Source organism: Salmo salar, chromosome 13, assembly GCF_965601325.2.
Source record: "Salmo salar chromosome 13, fSalSal1, whole genome shotgun sequence".
Taxonomy (NCBI): Eukaryota; Metazoa; Chordata; class Actinopteri; order Salmoniformes; family Salmonidae; genus Salmo; species Salmo salar.
Genome location: NC_138303.1, coordinates 29,772,693 through 29,791,789, shown reverse-complemented (window position 1 = coordinate 29,791,789; position 19,097 = coordinate 29,772,693). Strand labels below are relative to the sequence as shown.

At 42.8% G+C, this 19,097-nt stretch overlaps 1 protein-coding gene across 6 annotated transcripts in view; it reads left to right on the top strand.

The window, feature by feature from the left end:
• LOC106566795 (oxysterol-binding protein-related protein 2) overlaps window positions 1-19,097 on the top strand; it is a 40,802-nt gene that overhangs the window by 13,591 nt on the left and 8,114 nt on the right. Inside the window, exons 1-9 of one of the 6 annotated variants that reach the window (XM_014135191.3) lie at window positions 2,788-2,935; window positions 3,440-3,627; window positions 7,801-7,924; window positions 8,301-8,376; window positions 8,568-8,702; window positions 8,813-8,910; window positions 9,995-10,177; window positions 11,337-11,444; window positions 12,483-12,572. In XM_014135191.3, the coding sequence (XP_013990666.2) occupies window positions 3,591-3,627; window positions 7,801-7,924; window positions 8,301-8,376; window positions 8,568-8,702; window positions 8,813-8,910; window positions 9,995-10,177; window positions 11,337-11,444; window positions 12,483-12,572 (851 nt within the window). In that variant the 5' untranslated portion in view covers window positions 2,788-2,935; window positions 3,440-3,590. Of the gene's footprint in view, window positions 1-2,787; window positions 2,936-3,062; window positions 3,174-3,439; window positions 3,628-7,800; window positions 7,925-8,300; window positions 8,377-8,567; window positions 8,703-8,812; window positions 8,911-9,994; window positions 10,178-11,336; window positions 11,445-12,482; window positions 12,573-19,097 lie in introns of those variants that run through there. The other 5 variants (XM_014135192.3, XM_014135193.3, XM_014135194.3 and 2 more) reach the window with 5 other exon arrangements.

Sequence of the window (19,097 nt, the reverse complement as noted above, 5' to 3'; positions counted from 1 at the left end):
TTTCATCTGGATCTTCGCAACTAGCTAACCGCAATCCCAGGTGACTACTCCTGGCTAGCGTTTCCATCCCGGAGCAAGCACCAATTAGCCTGAAGCTAGCCCGGCCAGGGCTCCTGTGCTACCACCGAAGCCCACTCCTGGGCTACAATATCCGGACCCCTTCGACTGCCGGTACGGGGCACGGAACCCCCGCCGATCCTCTACGACTGGAATACTGACATAATCTGCCCAAGGATTCCAACAGGCCCCTCAGGCGCGACGTCCGCTGAAGGCCCATTCTTCTAACCGCGGCCTACTAGCTACCTAGAGCTACTTGGAACCCTACTAATTCCACGACTGGTCTATCGACGTCCCTGCATGAAGAGGCAAAAACAGACTTACCCCCATCGCGACATCCCCCAAGGCTAGCTTGCTAGCCCCAGTCTGCCAACTGCTAGCCCCGGTCTGCCAACTGCTAGCCCCACGCGCTCCAGCAGGTATATCTCACTGGTCACCCCCAAAGCCAATTCCTCCTTTGGTTGTCTTTCCTTCCAGTTCTCTGCTGCCAATGACTGGAACGAACTGCAAAAATCTCTGAAGCTGGAGACTCATATCTCCCTCACTAGCTTTAATCACCAGCTGTCAGAGCAGCTCACAGATCACTGCACCTGTACATAGGCTGTTTACAGATGGGCTATCTACTTACCTCATCCCCATAATGTATTTATTTATTTATTTATTTATTTATTTATCTTGCTCGTTTGCACCCCAGTATCTCTACTTGCACATTCATCTTCTGCACATCTACCATTCCAGTGTTTAATTGCTATATTGTAATTACTTCGCCACCATGGCCTATTTATTGCCTTAACTTACCTCATTTGGACTCACTATATAGACTTTTTGTTTTCTTTTGTTCTACTCTATTATTGACTGTATGTTTTGTTTATTCCATGTGTATCTCTGTGTTGTATGTGTCGAATTGATATGCTTTATCTTGGCCAGGTCTCGGTTGCAAATGAGAACTTGTTCTCAACTAGCCTACCTGGTTAAATAAAGGTGAAATACATTTTTTAAAAAGCCTTGAGATTGAAAGAATTGTCTGTGGAGCTCCAAGACAGGATTGTGTCGAGGCACAGATCTGAGGAAGGGTACCAATAAATGTATGCAGCATTGAAGGTCCTCAATAACACAGTGGCCTCCATCATTCTTAAATAGAAGACGTTTGGAACCACCAATGCTCTTGCTAGAGCTGGCCTCCCGGTCAAACTGAGCAATCAGGGGAGAAGGGCCTTGGTCAGGAACCATACCTATTGTGAAGCATGGTGGGGGCAGCATCATGCTGTGGGGCTGTTTTTCAACGGCAGGCACTGGGAGACTAGTCAGGATTGGAGGAGACCTGTTGGTGAGTAAGCCCTATGTATTCAGTTCCACAGAGGATTGGTCACATCTAAGCGCCATATGAAAGTTAATAAAAAATACCCCCCCCCCCAAATATATCAATGTTTTTCACTTTTTTGACTTCATGGTGGTATTTGACTATATTTTGGTTCTAATCTTTATATAAAACAATTGCTTTGTTATTATGGAGTATTGTGAGTAGATAAGTGGGGGGAAAAAACTATTTAATCAATTATAGAATAACAAAATGTGGAAAAAGTCGAGGGATCTGAATACTTTCCAAATGCGCTGTGTGTGTTGCCACACTAGGGTCACGAGACGCTCAGAAAGAATATTTAGAACATTCATTATTAAAAACCGTAAAATACTGTAAAAGGTATTGTGATATGATATTTTGTCCATATCGCCCAGCCCTAGCATCCGGTGTGGACAATGCCGAGACATTATTGATCTTTACAACACTCAAGGAAAACCATCACTTTATATACACACACAGGGACTTTCAGAGGAAATTAATAATGAAATGGGGCAATTTACTTGTATTTTGATGTTGCCTACCCAGCTGGATTCTGCTAGGATGGGAGGAAGCCTGGATGGATTGCGAGTAAAAACCTGTTGTCCCCGTCTCTCTTGCTCTCTTTCAGTTCCCCCGTTCTTAGTCCAGGAAAGAAAAGCCTGTTAGTTATTTTTGTACTCTATTTTTCTCTCTGCATTGTTGGGAAGGGCCCGTAAGTAATAATTTCACTGTTAGTCTACAACTGTTTATGAAGCATGTGAAAAATAAAATTGGATTTGATGTACTGCATCATTCATGCACAGGAAAATGCACGTAGATACTGCTTATCGTGAATGTAGGGGATATTTTTGAATGAACACTCCCCTACTGTAGGAGCTAGTTTCTCTTATACAGGTGTAAGCCCTATCATAGATATTTCGTATTGTTAAGGTAGCCTATACTGGTAGGGATCCACATACCAGCTGTGTCGATACGGTGCTAAATAAAGGAAGTTCTACAAATTGTACTAATTCACTGTCAGTTTTGTCCTAGTTTGCTTTAGTATAAAACAAATCAGAATGGAAAAAGCCCATTTAAAGCCACTTAGAATGTTTGTGTTGCCATCCTAGGGTCATGCACTACTCATGAAACATATTTAGAACTTTTATTATTCAACAACATAAAATACTGTCAGATACCACTATACAGTCAACAGTGAAATACATTGATATATTTGGGCTATAACGCCCAGTCCTAAGGGGGGGGGTATTTTATTAACTTTAATATGGAGCTTAGATGTGACCAATCCTCTGTGCAGAACTGAATAAATAGGGCTTGTGCACCAACCGGTCTCCTCCTCGCTTATCGATCGTGGTACAGTCCAAAGTTCACCAGTGAGTTTGTTTGAGGCGTTCCAGGTACTGGGTAAGTAAAGACTAAGGACACAAATAGAGAACAGTCAGTCAGTCACCCTCCCTAGTCCTCCTCCACCCAGAAAAACCTCCTAGACCACCACAGGCTAGGTCTGAATAGAGAGACGAACAGACAGCAGAACAGCAGGTAAGGCTAACGCACAGAGAGAAAGTTCAGGATCAGGCTAACACCAGACCGACAGACTGACAAAGAGCCACAGCAAATGGCAGCCATTTTGCTTCTGTGTTTGGTTATGTAATTTGAGCACTGTTTGTTTGGGCTCAGTGGACCATACAGGCCACCACTCACTGGGTCCACTCCAAACCAGAAACCACAGCTACTAGACTAGAGGGACAGCACGGAGAAGAGTTCATATAGTCTACTGGTGAATGAGTGTGTTGTGAAATTAATAGGAGTTTCATGGACAGATTGCCTAGTTGTATTACTGTTGTTGATGTGTGATCGTTAATGGTGGTCTGTCATGGTCTGGGTCATATTCATTCGACACCAAATGGAAGAAAACGGACTGAAACAGGGAGGGACTACCTGGACTTGTCTAATAAGAACAGCTCGTTTTTGTTTTCTGTTGCAAAACGTTTCGCTACAGTGTGCATTAATGAATACAACCCTGACCTGATTGTCTTTGTCCAGCAGGTTTGCTGTGTGAGCCGCAGCCTGTCCTGACGTGGAGGAGGAGGAATTTGAAGTGCCAGTGACCAGTGAGGTTCACTAGAGGGACCATGCTTTAGAGACTCACCTCCCCCTCCGCTAGCACCTGGAGGTTTGACTTCGACCCTGTACAATGAACAACGATGATGAGTTCTACGATGCAGTCACAGGTGGGTGTCCCTGTCTGCACAGGGGGTGGGCGGCCGTAGATAATACAATTACTTACAAGAACTTCAAATGTTAAAACATAGTTGTAGGAGAATAGAATACAAACACAGAGACAGAACATTGACAGTGACTCAGTTATTTATCATCACTCTTGTCATGGTCACGTTCAGCAGGTTCAAAATGGGAGTTTTGAAACAGGAGGGGGTACCAGGAAATTATCATTTTTCTTTTTTGCTAAATTCTCAAATACATTGTCTCCTTTTTATACCTACTGAACATGACCTTGTTGTGGTCTTGACATTTAATGGCTCTTGCCCTTTTGGACTGTTGCGCTTGACACACTGTTATGGACTCAGGAGTTAGAGATGTGTCTTTGTACTTTAGCTCACACAGTGGCCCAGTGCCACACAGTATACTGTAACTTTAGCAGTGGAACTGATAGCTTCAACAATGCAGCGAAGCACCGCTGCAACGCATGATATTTCACAGCCAAGACTCCAGCAGAAGCAAACTCCTTTGTCGGCTACTTTTGTCCGTGTGCGATTGGCTGGGGAACTTCGCGCGTGCGATTGGCTGGGGAACTTCGCGCGTGCGATTGGCTGGGGAACATCGCGCGTGCGATTGGCTGGGGAACATCGCGTGTGCGCTGGTGGCTCCTTGGCTCTGTGGGGAAACAAACTTGCGGAGGCGTGCGAGGGGATGAAAGGATGGACAAAGGGAGCGCCTGCTGAACGTGGGGTGAAGATCACACAGTGTCATCAAGTTATTATTTATGTCTATCAGATATTCTTATGAATCCCAGATCAGATTTCTTTGGGTGTTCCGGGTTGACAAAGCTAATTATTTATTACTTCATTATTTATAGCACATTTTAATAGGGCTCTACACCTTTCTCTTTTACACCTCTTAAATGCTTCGTTCAGAGTCGGTGTATGTTATGTGTCAATTTGTATCACATCATAGTTCATTAGTTCTGTGGCTTCCTCCCATGTAGTCATTTCTTTCACCTGTAGCGTAATTATAAGACTGGCAAATGTCAGATTGTTTACTTTGTTATTATACAGTGCATTCGTAAAGTATTCGGACCCCTTCACTTTTTCCACATTTGATTACGTTACAGCCTTATTCTAAAATTGATTAAATACATTTTTTTCCTCAAATCTACACACAATAACCCATAATGAAAAAGCGAAAACATGTTTGTGAATTTATTAAAAACAAACATATACATTATTTACATAAGTATTCAGACCCTTTGCCATGAGACTCGAAATTGAGCTCAGGTACATCCTGTTTCCATTGATCATCCTTGATGTTTCTACAACTTGATTGGAGTTCACATGTGGTAAATTCAATTGATTGGACATGATTTGGAAAGGTACACACCTGTCTATATAAGGTCCCACAGTTGACAGTGCGTCAGAGCAAAAACCAAGCCTTGAGGTCAAAGAATTGTCCGTAGAGCTCTGAGACAGGATTGTGTTGAGGCACAGATCTGGGGAAGGGTACCAAAACATGTCTGCAGCATTGAAGGTCCCCAACAACACAGTGGCCTCTTAGAGCTGGCCGCCCGGCCAAACCGAGTCATTGGGGGAGAAGGGCCTTGGTCAGGGAGGTGACCAAGAACCCGACTCTTCCACTCTTCTGTGGAGATGAGACAACCATCTCTGCAGCACTCCACCAATCAGGCCTTTATGCTCAGCAAAAGGCACATGATAGCACGCTTGGAGTTTGCCAAAAGGCATCTAAAGGACTCTCGAACCATGATAAACAGGATTCTCTGGTCTTATGAAACCAAGATTGAACTCTTTGGCCTGAATGCCAAGCGTCACGTCTGGAGGAAACCTGGCACCATCTCTACGGTGAAGCATGGTGGTGGCAGCATCATGCTGTGGGGATGTTTTTCAGGGACTGGGAGACTCGTCAGGATCGAAGGAAAGCTGAACGGAGCAAAGTACAGAGAGATCATTGATTAAACCTGCTCCAAAGCGCTCAGGACCTCAGACTGGGGCGAAGGTTCACTTTTTAACGGGACAACGACCCTAAGCACACAGCCAAGACAACGCATATAAATTATTGGAACAAAGACTTAAAAATAACTGTTGGCTCAAGATGGAGGGAAAGTTGGAGCATAACTAATGCAATTACAGTTAACGAAAATGTACGCTTAATACAGTATAACTAATGTATAGAATTTATTTATAAAATTCACAAATTCTACAACACAATGGCAGTCGTGTCTTAAGTATAAAACTATCAATGATTCAATAATCCATGCTTTCCGGGAATGCTATAAAGTGATGACTGCTTTGCACACTCATGGCATTCTCTCAACCAGCTTCATGAGGTAGTCACCTGGAATGCATTTCAATTAACAGGTGTGCCTTGTTAAGTTAATTTGTGGGATTTCTTTCCTTCTTAATGCGTTTGAGCCAATCAGTTGTGTTGTGACAAGGTAGGGTTGGTATACAGAAGATAGCCCTATTTGGTAAAAGACCAAGTCCATATTATGCCAATAACAACTCAAATAAGCAAAGAGAAACGACAGTCCATCATTACTTTAAGACATGAAGGTCAGTCAATCCGGAACATTTTCAAGAACTTTGAAAGTTTCTTCAAGAGCTGTCGCAAAAACCATCAAGCGCTATGATGAAACTGGCTCTCATGAGGACCACCACAGGAAGGGAAGACCCAGAGTTACCTCTGCTACAGAGGATAAGTTCATTAGAGTTACCAGTCCCAGAAATTGCAGCCCATTAATCGTTAACGCAATGGAAAAATCATTTTTTAAAATTGAAATAGCATGGGCGACCGATAATAAACAATTGGTACAACGTAAGTCCATGTGGCAAACAATAATGCAGGCACTAGGGTTGGAGGTGTGAGCCATGCATGTCTGGGCAGAGGATATGTAGTTGGGGTTTGTGTGCGTCTCTATTTGTTATTGTTCGTGTGTGTGTGTATTTCTGGTGTGAAGAAAATAAAATATTATAATAAAAAAAGTTAGATTATATAATTCTATATTAGGTAACCTTGTCAGGCTAGGTGAGTTATGTAATGTAAAGACCCATTTCCCTAAAACTGTTGATTTATTTTTTTGTTGTTGACCAAATACAATACTATTTCTCTGTAAACAAATTTAACCAGACTTTCAGCATGCTTATAGAGAAAGGCACTCAACATGTACTGCACTGACACAAATGACTAATGATTGGTTGAAAGAAATTGCACCGGCCCCAGAACAGAGCGGAATATTTCGCTTTTCATCAGAGTGAGCGCTAATATCAATACTAGTCTCTCTTGGCTAAGCATTGATGAAAGACTGAATCCATCACTTCTTGTTTTTATAAGAAACATTGTGTTAAAATCCTAATTGTTTGCAGAGTCAACTTACACACAGCACTGACACACACCTACCCCACCAGACATGCCACCAGGGGTCTTTTCACAGTCCCCAGGTCCAGAACAAATTCAAGGAAACGTATAGTATTATACAGAGCCATGATTGCATGGAACTCCCATCTCGTATAGCGTAAGTGAACAGCAAACCTGGTTTAAAAAACAAATAAACAACACTTGTGTGCTCGAGCATTGCAAAATAAATGTACACACGTTATTCAATAATTTCATCCAAACTGCTCGCGCGCCTCAACCAGCTTCTGTGTAGAACTTGGTTCTATTTTTGATGCCTGACGCACTGCAAGTCCCACCTCTCCCATCCCTTATTGTTTTTTAGGAGCATAACATCATGTATAGCATGTTACTGTATAGCCACTGCATCCAATTTAGGCGTTCATCAATGACAAAATCTGCCATTTTCAACCTGTATACGGGATGACCGGAGCTGGGAGTGGAAAGGCTACCAAACACGTAATCAGATGGTTATCGTCTACAACATCACTATGCCATCAGAGGGTGATTACCTAAGGGCTAGCAAGGCAAAGTCAAATATCACAAATAGAGCTAGATAAAGCCAGAAGAATAATATACTTGTTGGACATAGCCATCAGTCTTGCATGTTTTCACGGTAATCAATCACTGTTAAGTTTGTCAATGTCCCGAACATCCGTTAGCTATCCTGCTACAGATGCACGTGCATCACTCAACATGACTGATGGTAAACAGAAAATGTCTCTATAGCCTTTCCCTAATTTGTGTGTGTTTGTCTGTGTTAGGCTTGGACTCTGATGAGTCGTATGAAGGCACGTCGGAGGCCAGTTTTAAAGATGCCGTGGTGTATGATGGCACCCAGAGGAACAATGGTTCCTTGCCACAGGAGAACGGAATCAGGAAACACAGGTACGCTAAGATTCCTGCTGTGTCCTCCTCTCCGGGTCTTCTCTTTCTTTCTCTTCATCTCTTTTTCTTTTCGGTCTTTCTCACACTATCGTAATCTGTCTCTTTCTGACTGTGTTGCTCTCCCTCTACTGCCCCCCCTCCCTGCCTCTCTTTCTCCCACATTGTTAATAGCTTTAACCCTGCTAGAAGACTGGCCAGTCCACATGCTCCATTTATCTCTAACCCAGTTAGTATAGGATAACATCCAACAGGTCAGCCTCTACAGTCACATACCTTAGTATTGATAGTCATCATCGTGATACTCACCTTCTCTGATTCTCTACAAGACACTAATTGTCTTTGTGTGTGTCGTCTGTCTTATCCCTACATCTTTCAGAACTACACTACCCGCCCCAATGTTTTCCAGAAACAACTTCAGTGTGTGGGGCATTCTAAAGAAATGCATTGGACTGGTAAGGGCTACAGACCATATCTAGGAATCACTTCATGATCACATCTATTTATAGACAATGACATTCTCTAGGTTTCTACACTAAAGAGTTTGAATTCATCTCACTTCTGTGAAGGTATTTGGCATTATAATCTTGCTTCTTTTCTCTGGTGTGTGTGTGTGTGTGTGTGTGGGGCGTGCGCACGTGTGTAGGAGCTGTCCAAGATCACCATGCCCATTGTGTTCAACGAGCCCCTGAGCTTCCTCCAGCGGATCACTGAGTACATGGAGCACACATACCTCATCAACAAAGCATGCTCGCTGTCCGACTCCATAGAGCGCATGCAGGTGAGAGCACACACACATACACACACCGTAACAACAAAGGAAGCTTCCCATAACCCAGTTGGATGACTAAACAGTAAGAGCCAGTGAATCCTCCCCTCTTGTCTTCCCAGGCGGTAGCTGCTTTTGCCGTGTCGGCCGTAGCGTCACAGTGGGACAGAACTGGAAAGCCCTTCAACCCTCTGCTCGGAGAGACCTACGAGCTGACACGGTGAGGGGACAGGACATACAAAGTTGCATAGAGAGGTGTTGTAAAAAGCCGTGTAGCTCTGGACTGTGCCTCCCTGTCTCTGACTAGACTGCACACTGTATTGGTCTTCAATCCTTCTAATAGGACATCTTTACCTGCTTCCACCCATGAATTTAACAATAATACTTACACTACCGTTCAAAAGTTTGGGCTCACTTAGAAATGTCAATTTTTTTATTGTCCATTAAAATAATATCAAATTGATCAGAAATAGTGTAGACATTGTTAATGTTGTAAATAACTATTGTAGCTGGAAACGGCAGATTTTTAATGAAATATCTACATTTATCAGCAACCATCACTCCTGTGTTCCAATGGCACGTTGTGTTAGCTAATCCAAGTTACTCAACTAGTCTAAAGAAGGCCAGTTTTATTGCTTCTTTAATCAAGACAACAGTTTTCAGCTGTACTAACATAATTGCAAAAGGGTTTTCTAATGATCAATTAACCTTTTAAAATGATAAACTTGGATTAGCTAACACAACGTGCCATTGGAACACAGGAGTGAGTGATAGTTGCTGATAATGGGCCTCTGTACGACTATGTAGATATTCCATAACAAATCATTTACAACATTAACAATGTCTACACTGTATTTCTGATCAATTTGATGTTGTTTTAATGGACACATTTTTTTTGCTTTTCTTTCAAAAACAAGGACATTTCTAAGTGACCCCAAACTTTTGAACGGTAGTGTATGTTCCTCTGTTGACATTATTTTCAATGTGCTATGATAACAATCTTTGTCTTTTTTCCTCCTCCTGTCCTGCCTATATTTTCTTTTTCTTCCCGTCTTTCTCATGCTGCCTTTGTCTTCTCTTTTCTCTCTCTCCTCTCTCTTGCTCTCTCTGTCTCTTTCTCCCTCGCTCTTGTTCTCTCTCTTCTCCCTCTCTTTCTTGCTCTCTCTGTCTCTTTCTCCCTCTCTCTCTTGTTCTCTCTTTTCTCTCTCCCTCTCTCTTGTTCTCTTTTCTCTGTCTCTCTCTCTCTCTCTCTCTCTCTCTCTCTCTCTCTCTCTCTCTCTCCTCTCTCTCTCTCTCTCCCCCAGAGAGGACCATGGCTACAGGCTGATCTCGGAGCAGGTCAGCCACCACCCCCCCATCAGTGCCTTCCACGCTGAAAGCCTAGTCGGGGACTTCGTCTTCCACGGCTCCATCTACCCCAAACTAAAGTTCTGGGGCAAGAGTGTGGAGGCCGAGCCCAAGGGAACCATCACTCTAGAACTCCTCAAGTGAGTCAAATCAGTTCAATCAAATGTTATTTATCACATGTGCCGAATACAACAGGTGTAGACTTTACCATGAAATGCTTACTTAAGTGCCCTTTCCCAACAATGCAGAGTTAAAAAGAACAACATTTTCCTTCTCAAAAATAAGAAAAAATAACAAGGCTATATACAAGGACTACCAGTACGGAGTGAATGTGCAGGGGTACGAGGTAGAGGTAATATGTACCTGTAAGTATGGTTAAAAGTGACTAGGCATTCAGGATAGATGATAAACAGTAGCAGCAGCGTATGTGAGTGTGTCTATGTGAGTAGCGTCAATATGCATGCGTGAGCGTATGTAGTGTTTGTGTGTGAGCGTATGTCGTGTTTGTGCGTGAGCGTATGTCGTGTGTGTGCGTGAGCGTATGTCGTGTGTGTGCGTGAGCGTATGTCGTGTTTGTGTGTGAGCGTATGTCGTGTTTGTGTGTGAGCGTATGTCGTGTTTGTGTGTGAGCGTATGTCGTGTTTGTGTGTGAGCGTATGTCGTGTTTGTGCGTGAGCGTATGTAGTGTTTGTGCGTGAGCGTATGTCGTGTTTGTGCGTGAGCGTATGTCGTGTTTGTGCGTGAGCGTATGTCGTGTTTGTGCGTGAGCGTATGTCGTGTTTGTGCGTGAGCGTATGTCGTGTTTGTGCGTGAGCGTATATGTCGTGTTTTTGTGCGTGAGCGTATATGTCGTGTTTGTGCGTGAGCGTATATGTCGTGTTTGTGCGTGAGCGTATATGTCGTGTTTGTGCGTGAGCGTATGTAGTGTTTGTGCGTGAGCGTATGTAGTGTTTGTGCGTGAGCGTATGTAGTGTTTGTGTGTGAGCGTATGTAGTGTTTGTGTGTGAGCGTATGTAGTGTTTGTGCGTGAGCGTATGTAGTGTGTGTGCGTGAGCGTATGTAGTGTGTGTGCGTGAGCGTATGTAGTGTTTGTGCGTGAGCGTATGTAGTGTTTGTGCGTGAGCGTATGTAGTGTGCTAAATGACGTAAATGTAGTGTGTGTCAGTGCAGTATGTGTAGAGTACAGTGAATGTGCACAGCCAATGCAAATAGTCCGGATAGCCATTTGATTAACTGTTCAGCAAACGGGTGTGTGAGAATCCATTGTACTGAGGCTTTGTTTGCTCCCCTTCTCCCCAGGCATGGTGAGGTCTATACATGGACCAACCCTTTCTGCTGTGTACACAATGTCATCCTGGGTAAACTGTGGATCGAGCAGTATGGCACTGTGGAGATCCTCAACCACAGGTGAATATAGGAATGGCTTTTTTGTTTACCTTCAATTCTTGGTTTGGAAGCATATAAATGTGTTAATATCCACTACTTTCAGTAGAACAGACATAGGATTTGCCCCAAACTTCCACTTCAATACAATGTTCATTTAATCATGCATTAATGTCAGTGGGTTAAGTCTTGTTCACACTGGCAGTTTGAAGTGACTCGGATCCAATTTTTTTGCGTTTCCTTTTCGAATCTGATCTTTTTCCTGCAGACTGAACAGCCAAGAAGCACATGGAATCAGATATTCTCAAGTCAAATTCAAACCACATTTATAGGTGATTTTAAATCAGATACAAATTTGATTCCTGGTCATGTGACTTGTCTGAATGATTAAATCTGATTTATTGACCCTTAAGTGTTTTTTAGACTTATTTGGCGTATCTTGTTACTTGCAAGCTACTCTGTTGACAGTTTGATAAAAACATGACGTGGTAGCTAACTAGCTTATTAATTGTTTACAAACAAATGAGTGAATATGCTAGCAAGCGGAACATCTAGCTAGTTAGTTGACTCTTGTGGTTAGTAAAAAAAATTACTAGTTTTGAAGTTGAAAGTTGGATCCTCTTATCCTTTTGAGGCTTAAAGTGTTCATATACTGATTTCGAACAGTCAAAGCAACTGGGGAAACGTCTATGGTAGGCGTTGTTGTCACCTTCGCTTGCGACACAAGAACTGCTGAGCAAGAGGAAACCCGAGAACCACCACCAGTCAGCCTACACCACTGTATACACACCCCCGTCATTACCATGACAACTAGCGTAACCATGTCAGCAAATGACTACACTTGTAACTTGTTGTTTGGACAGTCAGTATCCCAAAACGGATTTGTAAAACAAAACTGATTTGTGCGTTAAGGTCTGCATTGTGAACAAAGCTTAAGTGAAAATGTGACTTTAGTGGTAGTTAAGATTTGCCCATGAAGTCAGTACTTGAGCCATAATGGTCTGGAAATGAATGATTGTTTCTTTTCTCCTCATTCTTCTGGTCTCTGTCTGTCCTGAACAGTACTGGAGATAAGTGTGTGCTGAACTTCAAGCCATGTGGCATGTTTGGGAAGGAGCTACACAGAGTAGAGGGCTACATTCAGGATAAGAGGTACAGAATGTGGAAGTATTGGCACTCTGATACACCAACTACTTCTCTGGTCCTGAATTCACTGGTCCAGTTTTAGTGTTTTTGTGACACACTGCAACAAAAGTTTTTACAACGGAAAGCATAATCTGTGTTCTTATTGGGCAGAGTTGATCAGGGTCACACAGTGTTTCTGGGTAGTCTTAAACAAATCTATTTTGAATTAAAAGTATACACCTCACACATGGCTATGGGCTTACATAAAGAAGACGCCTGTACTATGTCAGATATACAGTGGTTTCTTTTTTTAAAGTTTTGAGCTTATGCTGCGACCGTTTTGTGGTAGATGGTGGCAGATTGTGATAATTCAATCATTCTGGCAACAATGGCTGACACTTAAATAACGTGTAGAATTCTGCGGCACCCCGCAAGCTGTGCTGCAATACGCCACAATTTTTAAAGGAAGAACCACTGTAGAGTTGAAATCTATAACATTTTGAGTTCCAATATTAATCTTTATATACATCACAAAAGACTGAAATATAATATAACTGTTTAATCAAATGTGCCGAATACAACAGGACCTTACCGTGAAATGTTTACTTACAAGCCCTTAACCAACAATGCAGTTCAAGAAATAAAGTTAAGAAGATTGACTAAATAAACTAAAGTAATTTTTTTAATAAAATAGTAACACAATAAAATAGTGGGTGTGTGTGTGTATATAAATATATGTATATGTATATGTGAGTATGTGTATGTGTGTACCGGTACCAAGTCAATATGCGGGGGTATAGTTTAGTTGAGGTAATTTGTACATGTAGGTAGGGGGAAAGTGACTATGCGTAGATAATAAACAGCGAGTAGCAGCAGTGTAAAAACAAAAGGGGGTGGAGGTTGTCTTATGGCTTGGGGGTAGAAGCTGTTAAGGAGCCTTTTGGTCCTAGACTTGTCGCTCCGGTACCACTTGCCGTGCGGTAGCAGAGAGAACAGTGACTTTGGTGACTGGAGTCTTTGACAATTTTTTGGGCCTTCCTCTCACACCTATATAGGTCCTGGATGGCAGGAAGCTTGGACCCAGTGATGTACTTGGGCGTGCGCGCACTGCACACTAGCGCCTTACGGTCAGATGCTGAGCAGTTGCCATACCAGGCGATGATGCAATCGGTCAGGGTGTTCTCGATGGTGCAGCTGTAGAACTTTTTGAGGATCTGGGGGCCCATGCCAAATCTTTTCAGTCTCCTGAGGGGGAAAATGTGCTGTCGTGCCCTCTTCACGACTGTATTGGTGTATTTGGACCATGACAGTTTGTTGGTGGAACTTAACTCTTGACCCGCTCCACTTCAGCCCCGTCAATGTTAATGGGGGCCTGTTCGGCCCTCCTTTTCCTGTAGTCAACCATCAGCTCCTTTGTGTTGCTCACATTGAGGGAGAGGTTGTTGTCCTGGCACCACACTGCCAGGTCTCTGACCTCCTCCCTATCGTCTGTCTCATCGTCGGTGATCAGGCCTACAACTGTTGTGTCGTCAACAAACTTTTGATGGTGTTGGAGTCGTGCTTGGCCACGCAGTCGTGGGTGAACAGGGAGTAAAGGAGGGGACTAAGCACGCACCCCTAAGGGGCCCCAGTGTTGAGGATCAGCGTGGCAGATGTTGTTGCCTACCCTCACCACCTGGAGCCGGCCCATCAGGAAGTCCAGGATCCAGTTGCAGAGGGAGGTGTTTAGTTCCAGGATTCTTAGCTTAGTGATGAGCTTTGTGGGCACTATGGTGTTGAACGCTGAGCTGTAGTAAATGAACAGCATTCTCATGTAGGTGTTCCTTTTGTCCAGGTGGGAAAGGGCAGTGTGGTGTTCAATTGTGTCTTACAAAGCACTTCATGGCTACCGACGTGAGTGCTACGGGATGGTAGTCATTTAGGCAGGTTACCTTCGCTTTCTTGGGCACAGGGGCTATGGTGGTCTGCTTGAAACGTGGGTATTACAGACTCGGTCAGGGAGAGGTTGAAAATGTCAGTGGAAGACACTTGCCAGTTGGTGCATGTCCTGGTAATCCGTCTGGCCCCGCAGCCTTGAATGTTGACCTGTTTAACCTCTATGGGCTAGGTGGGACGCTAGCGTGCCACCCGTGGTGCACTCCATCAACAGCAGGTGCATTTCAAGAGCGGCAAATTTGAATCCAAATAAATGTCAAAATTCAAATTTTTCAAAAATACAACTATTTTACACCATTTGAAAGATAAACATCTCCTTAATCTAACCACGTTTTACGATTTCAAAAAGGTTTTACGGCGAAAGCATAAATTTAGAGTATGTTAGGACAGTACATTTACAAGAGTTGTGTGTAATGTTTTGTCAAGTCAAAGACAGGGTCACCAAAACCATAAAACCAGCTAAAATGATGCACTAACCTTTTACAATCTCCATCAGATGACACTCCTAGGACATTATGTTAGACAATGCATGCATTTTTAGTTCTATCAAGTTCATATTTATATCCAAAAACAGCGTTTTACTATGGCATTGATGTTGAGGAAATCGTTTCCCTCCAATAACCGGCAGTCAAGTCAGCGTCACAAATTAAATAATTAAAATTAGAAAACATTGGTAAAATATTATATTGTCATTTAAAGAATTATAGATTTACATCTCTTGAACGCAATCAACTTGCCAGATTTAAAAATAACCTTACTGGGAAATCACACTTTGCAATAATCTGAGCACTGCGCCCAGAAAAATACGCGTTGCGATACAGACTAGACGTCATGTTGGGGAGATCTAAAATCGAAAATACTATGTAAATAATCCATTACCTTTGATTCTCTTCATCAGATGTCACTTCCAGGTATCACAGGTCCATAACGAATGTAGTTTTGTTCAAAAAAGCTCATCATTTATGTCCAAAAATCTCCGTCTTGTTAGCACATGATCTAAGCCAGCCGGACTTCTCGTCATGAACGAGGGGAAAAAATATATTTACGTTCGTTCAAACATGTCAAACGTTGTATAGCATAAATCATTAGGGCCTTTTTTAACCAGAACATGAATAATATTCAAGGTGGACGAATGCATACTCTTTTATAACGTATTGGAACGAGGGTACCCAACATGAACTCGCGCGCCAGGTGTCTAATGGGACATCATCGTTCCATGGCTCTTGTTCGGTCAGATCTCCCTCCAGAAGACTCAAAACACTTTGTAAAGGCTGGTGACATCTAGTGGAAGCAATAGGAAGTGCCAAAATAATCCTCAGCCCCTGTGTTTTTCAATGGGATAGGTTTAAAGTCAATACAACACATCAGGTATCCACTTCCTGTCAGAAAATGTCTCAGGGTTTTGCCTGCCAAATGAGTTCTGTTATACTCACAGACACCATTCAAACAGTTTTAGAAACTTTAGAGTGTTTTCTATCCATATATAATAAGTATATGCATATTCTAGTTACTGGGTAGGATTAGTAACCAGATTAAATCGGGTACATTTTTTTATCCAGACGTGCAAATGCTGCCCCCTAGCCCTAACAGGTTAAAGGTCTTCCTCACATCGGCTACGGTAAGCATCATCGCACCGTCGTCAGGAACACCTGGTGCTGTCATGCATGCTTCAGTGTTGCTTGCCTCGACGCAAGCATAAATGGCATTTAGCTCGTCTGGTAGGCTCGCGTCACTGGGAAGCTCGCGGCTGGCCTTCCCTTTGTAGTCCGTAATAGTTTGCAAGCCCTGCCACATCCAACGAGTGACAGAGCTGGTGTAATAGGATTCAATCTTAGTCCTGTATTGATGCTTTGCCTCTTTAATTGGTTAGTTTGAGGGCATTGCGGAATTTGTTATAATCGTCCGGATTAGTGTCCCACTTCTTAAGAGCGGCAGCTCTAGCCTTTAGCTCGGTGCGGATGTTGCCTGTAATCCATGGCTTCTGGTTGGGATATATACGTATACGACGTCGTAGATGCACTTATTGATGAAGCCACTGACTGAGGTGGTATACTCCTCAATACCATTGGATGTTTACGCTACAGCAAAACAGTCCTGTAGCATCTGCGTCATCTGACCACTTCCGTATTGAGCGAGTCACTGTTACTTCCTGCTTTAGTTTATGCTTGTAAGCAGGAATCAGGAGGATAGAATTATGGTCAGAGTTGCCAAATTGGGAGACCTTTGTATGCGCCTCCGTGTGTGGAGTAAAGGTGGTCTAGAGTTGTTTTTTCTTTCTCTTTTCTCCTCTGGTTGCACGTGACATGCTAGTAGAAATGAGGTAAAACGGATTTAAGTTTGCCTGCATTAACCTCTTACATCTAGATGTTCCGCTAGCGGAACACCGCTCCAATATCCAATGATAGGGCGTGGCGCGAAATACAAACTCCTCGAAAATCCGAAAACTTCCATTTTTCAAACATATGACTATTTTACACCATTTTTAAAGACCAGACTCTCCTTTATCTAACCACACTGTCCGATTTCAAAAAGGCTTTACAACGAAAGCAAAACATTAGATTATGTCAGGAGAGTACCCAGCCAGAAATAATCAGACACCCATTTTTCAAGCTAGCATATAATGTCACAACAACCAAAACCACAGCTAAATGAAGGACTAACCTTTGATCTTCATCAGATGACACTCCTAGGACATTATGTTATACAATACATGCATGTTTTGTTCAATCAAGTTCATATTTATATCAAATAACAGCTTTTTACATTAGCATGTGACGTTCAGAACTAGCATTCCCACCGAACACTTCCGGTGAATTTACTAAATTACTCACGATAAACGTTCACAAAAAAACATAATTATTTTAAGAATTATAGATACAGAACTCCTTTATGCAATCGCGGTGTCCGATTTTAAAATAGCTTTTCGGTGAAAGCACATTTTGCAATATTCTGAGTAGATAGCCCGGCCATCACAGGCTAGCTATTTTGACACCCACCAAGTTTGGTACTCACCAAACTCAGATTTACTATAAGAAAAATGTGATTACCTTTGCTGTTCTTCGTCAGAATGCACTCCCAGGACTTCTACTTCAACAACAAATGTTGGTTTGGTTCCAAATAATCCATAGTTATATCCAAATAGCAGCGTTTTGTTCGTGCGTTCAAGACACTATCCGAAGGGTGACGCGCCGGCGCGTTTCATGACAAAAAAATTCAAAATATTCCATTACCTTACTTCGAAGCATGTCAAACGCTTTTTAAAATCAATTTTTATGCGATTTTTCTCGTAAAATAGCGATAATATTCCGACCGGGAGTCGTTGTTTTCATTCAAAGACTGAAAATGTAAAATGGACTCTTCACGTGCACGCGCGCACCCGTCTCATTGTTCTCAGATCGACCACTATCCAAATGCGTTACTGTTTTTCAGCCAGAGACTGCAGAGTCATCATTCAACGTTCTGGCGCCTTCTGAGATCCTATGGGAGCCTTAGAAAGTGTCACGTTACAGCAGAGATCCTCTGTTTTGGATAGAGATGACAAAGAAGGCCAAGAAATGGTCAGACAGGGTACTTCCTGTACAGAATCTTCTCAGGTTTTGGCCTGCCATTTGAGTTCTGTTATACTCACAGACACCATTCAAACAGTTTTAGAAACTTTGGAGTGTTTTCTATCCAAAGCTACTAATTATATGCATATTCTAGTTTCTGGGCAGGAGTAATAACCAGATTAAATCGGGTATGTTTTTTATCCGGCCGTGAAAATACTGCCCCCTATCCATAACAAGTTAAAGACCCCGGCCGCTAGGAGTGCCGCTTCTGGATGAGCATTTTCTTGTTTTCTTCTGGCCTTATACAGCTCAGCTCGTTAAGTGCGGTCTTAGTGCCAGCATCGGTTTGTGGTGGTAGACGGCGATGAATAATATAGATAAACTCTCTGGGTAGACAAGGTCTACAGCTTATCATGAGGTACTCTTACTCGAGCAATACCTCGACTTTAATATTAGACATTGCGCCCCAGCTGTTACTGACAAATAGACCAGACATAGCTGCTCTGTCCAGCCAAGGCACAGACAACCCAGCCGGCTCTATATTATCTGCCACGACTTGGTGGAACAAGATATATTAGTTTTTAACGTCCCGTTGGTAGGATAGTCTCGATCGTATATCATCCAGTTTATTTTCCAGTGATTGCACGTTGACCAATAGAACGGATGGTAAAGGCGGCTTACCCAGTCGCCGACGACGGCCCACTGAAATTCCGTCATTTCTTCACGCTAAATTAAGGACAAAATAAGTTACAAACAATGCATTTTTTTTTTTAAATAGCACAGTTGGTTAGGAGCCCGTAAAACGGCAGCCTCCCCTCTTGCACGATTATCATCAAAATAGAAACACCGTGTTTTCGGTGAAAAATATTAACAACGTTCTACCCATGAGTCAACTAGGTCATTTGACTGCAGGAAAGGGTAGTACCTTCCCGTGTCAAATGGTTTTGAAGCGTTTCTCCCGACTGAACTCACCCCTGGTGGGAGACACACAATGATAACACGCCGTCATTCTCTGTCAGTGCTGCAGTATTTGGCTGCTGATGTCTCCTCTCCTCTCTGTCCCTGGCAG